The sequence below is a fragment of the Odontomachus brunneus genome, unplaced genomic scaffold, assembly GCF_010583005.1.
Source record: "Odontomachus brunneus isolate Ranch 3 - 2012 unplaced genomic scaffold, Obru_v1 Obru_scaffold_101, whole genome shotgun sequence".
Taxonomy (NCBI): domain Eukaryota; kingdom Metazoa; phylum Arthropoda; class Insecta; order Hymenoptera; family Formicidae; genus Odontomachus; species Odontomachus brunneus.
Window position 1 is genome coordinate 1,108,815 of NW_022639551.1, and position 6,068 is coordinate 1,114,882.

The 6,068-nt window shown below is 34.2% G+C and overlaps 1 protein-coding gene across 1 annotated transcript; it reads left to right on the plus strand.

The window, feature by feature from the left end:
- Positions 1 to 435: 435 nt before the first annotated feature.
- LOC116848878 (kinetochore protein NDC80 homolog) lies at positions 436 to 4,567 on the plus strand. The gene is made up of 2 exons (XM_032825438.1): positions 436 to 813; positions 2,178 to 4,567. The coding sequence occupies exons 1-2, from the start codon at positions 663 to 665 to the stop codon at positions 3,890 to 3,892; spliced, it is 1,866 nt and encodes a 621-aa protein (XP_032681329.1). The 5' UTR covers positions 436 to 662; the 3' UTR covers positions 3,893 to 4,567.
- Positions 4,568 to 6,068: the final 1,501 nt, after the last annotated feature.

Consider the following 6,068-nt stretch of genomic DNA (forward strand, 5'->3'; position numbering starts at 1 on the left):
ATCGAACATGCTAAGAGAGTCGTCAATTCGTCATGTGACCGGCTGCGTGCTGATTGGCTCAGGGTGTGTAGAGCTTCATGATCCTGAGTATACGCAAGTTTAAATAATTATATATAATACATGTAAATACTTATCAAACGAAAAAATATACAATTCAGCTTTAAAATCCTTACCTATTTAATCTTTACGTCTTTCCTGTCACTGTCACTTTAACCTTTCTCTCAGAATCATGGAGCTGCACGCGCCCTGAGCCAATCAGCCGGTGACGAGTCACGTGACGAGTTGACGACTCTCTGATTATAGGCTCTCTAGGTTCCACCCGCCCATCTCTAAGGCTGCGTTTGGAAACGTCACTCGAGTACTCTCCCTCTCTTTTTATCTCACTCTTGTATTTCGCTCACTCCAACGGCTATATCGTCTATAGTGTGCACACAGTGTGTTTCAGAACGCAGCATAGGGATAATGTTGGTAGCGTGCTCCCCGAACGCTTTCTCCCGTAGAGAAAATTTTCCAAACTGACAGCACTGCACGGAATCCTTTGTGCGCATGTGTCGAAACTTTTGATTGGCTGAGATGTCAGTTATACTTGTGCACAAGCTCCCGCTTAAGAAGAAAACCGACAAAAGTGTATCACTGCTTGCAGACTGTTAGGACGTTACAATATGAACTCGACACGGAACGATCGACGAAAGACACAAACGTTAAAACCGAAGAGAGTGTCGACTGGCGAAACTTCTCACATTCCCAGGCTTCGTGTCCGGAGCTCTTCGAGCGATCGAGCGAGCGGCAGGATATCATATTTAAAAGTTCCAGGTAAAGACATATATATGCCTCAGATTAGTACATAGAATTTAGTAATTGATACATACATACATATGCACATACATACATAAACAGGTTGAGAATAAAATTTAAATAAATATTCAGAAAAGGTTACACTTCTCACTGCATTTTTTCAATTTGAGATATAGAGATGGTTGGGAGAGATTTCCAGAAAGAAACAAGTGGGGTATGACATTAGCTGTCTAGATACAAAATGAAATTTAAAATTTTTATTATCTTTCTTTGAGACATTATAAGTTGTTGGATCTGTTTTCTATTGCTAAACTGGCTGCACTAGTTCCCTCTCATCTTCCACCAAGTTTTATCTGTATATCTATCTCTTTCTAAGTTCCAAAAGTGTACACTAGTTCAACAATAAGAAACAGACCCATTATGGTAAACAGTATGTTTATATGAACTATTTTCATTATGAGACAAGTAACTGAAAGTGAAGAAAAAAGAAGCTGTCTTTAACATATATTAAATTAGGAAATTTTGAAAAAATTAATAAAGACTCTCATACAGTATTTTGCCAAATATTTTGATCTCTTTTGTTTTATTAAATTTAATAATATTATAGATTAAAATAAGTAAGTAAATAAATAAATAAATAAAACATAAAAAGATTAACAAAGGCCTCTACAAGATTTGAGTTCAGACATGTAGCAAGATTTATAAAGAAATGTCTTAATAAGTCACTCACAAACTTTGTGCATATAGAGACCTTGGTTCTTTCAGGATCTGTTATCAGTATGATAGACTCATCAATCTAGGCATCTATGAAGCAACACATTTTACTGACAAAATATTTTAGATATACACATATATACAGTAAAATAATTTGCATGGCCACATGTTGAAAACAGTTTAAGTATTGTTAGAATTAAGTGAAAACATTTACTGACAGTATAATAGTCATTTTCTAAAAGAAATATGTACAAAGAACTTCATTTTGAACTCTCTTTTGTCGATAAAATTGCTTCTAAATCTGACTTATGAGCTTTTCAATTTGTTTATAAGTATGTTTAGAAACATTTTTACTGATAAAAGTGTTCAGAATCTAAACCTTTTTCTAGTTAGTAGATGAACAATAGATGATTAATACAACATACATTAACTTTATATTATTTGCAATATAAAAATCACTTTTAATTATTTTTTCTGCCATATATATTAATATTAAAAGCATTGTTGAAATGTGACTTGAATATTAAAATTAATTCTTTAATTAATATATATATGAATTCTTTAATATGTATGAAAATATATATCTAGATAGGATATATTTATATATGTATACATATATATACGTATATAGGATATATATTTATATATGTATGAAAATATATATTTAGGTAAAACTCCGCTGCATCAACCAACAACTCCAGTTGCACTTCTTGCGACTCCTGTGAGAGTTTCTATCAAGTCTAATGTGCCCAATACAGTAGCCTCATGTTCAGGCAGAGTTCGTGGATTATCGACTGGTCGATCGCCATCCGGCGAGCGTGCTAATAATGTGGGTCCCAAGGACACAAGACCCTTGGCAGACAAGTCCTATCAAGCAATGTTGCTTACCAAAATAGACGATTTTTTCCGTCTCGATCAGCGCTCAAACATGCTGAACAGTAATGGTAGCTTGAAGCCAATCACATTGAAGATGTTTGTGGAAGTTTCTAATTATCTTCTAAAATTTTTCGAGATCAAGCAAGAGTTCACAGCCTCGAACTACGTCGAGGAATTACCACGAACTGCAAAGAAGCTGCGTTATCCTGGTGTGATGACTAAGTCGTGGCTGAAGACTGCCAATGCGATGCACTCATGGCCCTCTGTCCTTGGCTGGATCGGCTGGTTGGTAGAAATACGCCAGGTGCAAAAACTCGCCTTGGACAGATTCCAGATGGAGACTCTGCCCTTTGTGGGAACAAAACAGCAAGCGCAGAACAGCAGAACAGAGTTTCTGGCGTTGTTGGAGTGCTACAAAGCATGGAACGACGAGAAACTCGACGAGGAAAAAGAATTACTGGAGAAATATCTACGGGATATCGAGACTCAATGGGGCATCAGCGAAGAAGATGTCACTCTAGCACATAAAGAATTGGAAGAAGAGACTCGGAAGTTACAGATGATGGAGGAAGAGTCGAGGAAAGTCGATGAAGAAGTTGAACGTTTGCAGACGATACTGTCCACTTCAGAGGCCAAGGAATCGAAATTGTTGAACGACATTAGGATAAAGGAAGAATATATAAAGAAAATGACTACCGAGACGGATCAAATGATGGTGGAGCATGAAACTTTAAACGAACAGATCCGCCAGGCGAATAAACAGCACAAAGAATTGGTCTCCATTGTAAAGGATCAACCCATGTCTAAGGTCGAGAAAGAAAAGATTATGAAGCAGTGCACAGAGATACAGAATTATATACATGGGTTTGACGAGCATCTCAATGAGTATCAAAAAGAGTTGTACACTTTGGATATCAAATTGGCGTCAATTAATAACAATCTCAATAAAATGGTGTTGACGTACAACAAGGAGATCTTTATGTATATCGATAGCGATATCAATGTGAACTTCAATGAATTGAAATTGCCAGAGAAAGGACTATTGGATCCACATGTAATGGAGGTGTTGGAAGAGAAGATCGTTTTGATGAAAACTTTGAAAGAATCGTTGAAGAAACAATGCAACGACGTGATCTTGCTGATTCACTCAGACACTATAAAACTGGAAAATTTACAAGAGAAGATCAAATCTGTGCCGAACGACGAGAAGTTACACGAGGAGAAATCTCACATCGACAAGATAAAGATGAACGTGAAAAACGAGAAAATCAAATTAATGGAGCAAATAGAGACGCGGAAGAACGAGATCAAGGAAATTCAAGATGTGATGCCGGATGTAGAAGCGGTACAACTCGAGATAGAGGAAGCAAAGGACAAATTGGAGGCAGTTGTTCGAAGGATGAGGTTCTTGGAACAATCCGGTAAACAATTCTTCGATGAATTATACCAGATAGTCGGTGAACATAGAAACAAGCTTTATAATCTGTTGACAAAAAACAGCGTATAGTATTGCATTTCCAATGTAATAATGTAATAATGTAATAATAAATAATAGTAGTAATAAATAATAGTCCATAAAATAAAAGCACATTATTTAGCTTATTTTTTTCTTTATCGTTTCATTGTCTTATCTATTATCTACCTTTTATTATCTACCTTACTATTTTATTGTGTATTCGTTTATTAGTCCTTCTATTTGTGGTTTCTACAATTAGCTGAGGATTGTAAGGTTGTAAGGAAGAGACAGAAAGAAAGAAATAGAAGAAAATTTTTTGTTCTTTACGTTCAAAAAATTTTGCCAAAGTTAAGGATTTTAGTTACTTTATGAAGATATTATCTCTGTAAAGATTTATCTACAATGGCAGTGGAAGTATGGCTAAAAAAATAAAAGCAAGAAATTGATCAATCACAGTCGAATTACGATATGAATCGTTATCGCGACTATACGCATATTAACCAGTTAGCTGTGTATAACGAGTATACTCATCATGCAACACAATTTAGGTACACACTTTTAAAAGAGGGCAACACAGCTAACTGGTTAATATATAATTGTAATGTATTTTTGTTATAATTTACGAAACAACTGTTATTTGTTTGTAAAATTTACGAAACAACTATAAAATTTAACAATTTACGTAAATTTGTAAAATTATATTTTAAATAAAGCCTTTTGTAAGTATGTATTCTTCCTTCTCTACATGAAAAACTCCAACTTTCTCTAATCGTTTATATACGAACAAAATATATATATATATCTGTATCAACTTCTTTGCCAAATAATGCAAATTGTGTGTATATAAAATAGTTTTATTTTATTTAGCTCTATATGTGTCATGACAATGTGCAATTCGCATTTTTTTCTTCTTTTTTTATGATATAAGATTTAACATAATCTGCCGAGTTGCAGTTGAAAACGTCGTATGAATTCCACGATGTACACGGTACGTTAATCATTCGTGAATAACAAAAGATATTAACGAATATTACATATGTATATATACTACAAAAGACAGTACATCTGAATTAGAAGCCATGGTATACGAACGGGCAGCGCACCTCTGTCTCGATGGCGCGACAGAATGGTCCGCGTACCATAGCTGTGTAAGAGATTCATCTTTAAAGAATTAATCATAATCTTTACATTTGCTTTCGTCGCCTCATCTAATTATATCACGAGTAATTGATCTTTCATTGAGAAGTAACTTTTCAATTAACTCTCTAATATTTACAATTGTAATGTCGTGAATTTCGATGATTTTTATACTAACGTTAAAAAATCCTCCACTCGATATGCGATAGAAAAGTATGCCGTATAGACAACAAGAAAAAAGAAACGCTTCAACTAGATACTGGAATGTGAACTGCATTTGTGTGCTTTGTCGTTTTCAATATATCGCATCTATTATAAATTTACTGCCTGCTCGTTATATTACATATTACTGCAGTGTGAATCGATTATGATCGTTATGTACTTCAAAAGTTACCTCTCAATTATGTTTGAATGTATTGTTTAAGCTACAACTAGGTCCCACTGCCTTTATACTTTATATCTTACTTTTAACATGTTATGTACAAATGAACATTGTAAATACGGTATGAAAAGTCGATTAAAATGCAACGCATCATAAAGTAACTGGCACGATCGTTTTTATAAATTCGCCAGAAATCTTGCTCAATTCGCTCTTTACTACAAATAAAACTAGAGGCGATTTACGACGGTCTTCCCATCGACTGGTTAGCTTTGCATAAGACAAAATGAAAGAGAGAATGAAAAAATTATTAATTCACTATTCGTATATTCACAGGTCTCTGATCTTCAAAATTATACGCTACATTCTCAATTGAGTGAAAATAGTAGTTACACAGAATCAGATATTAATTTTCACATATAAAAATACAAGCATTTATTTTATTAATTTTTATCTTATATTGAGCTTTTTATATGTATTGTATGTTATCTTATATATTTTTACATAATGCATACAATTATGCATTGCCCATTTTTTCACTTTTCTGATTTAAAGAAAAGTATTAGCCTACGTATCAAAGCTGTCCAAATTAGACGCTAACGATTGATTATCTTGCTGTGCGTCCCTCTTTAATTTTTTTCATGAAAAGAGAAAGAGAAGCAGAGCAAAGTGATCGCCTGCGAGCGTATAATTAGTTTTCGGCTTATAAAA

Excerpts from the sequence above, each read along its gene's own strand:
- LOC116848878 (XM_032825438.1), top strand. The coding sequence starts at position 663 with ATGAACTCGACACGGAACGATCGACGAAAGACACAAACGTTAAAACCG. Across the intron at positions 814-2,177 it reads ATCATATTTAAAAGTTCCAG|GTAAAACTCCGCTGCATCAA; the intron begins GTAAAGACATAT and ends ATATATATTTAG.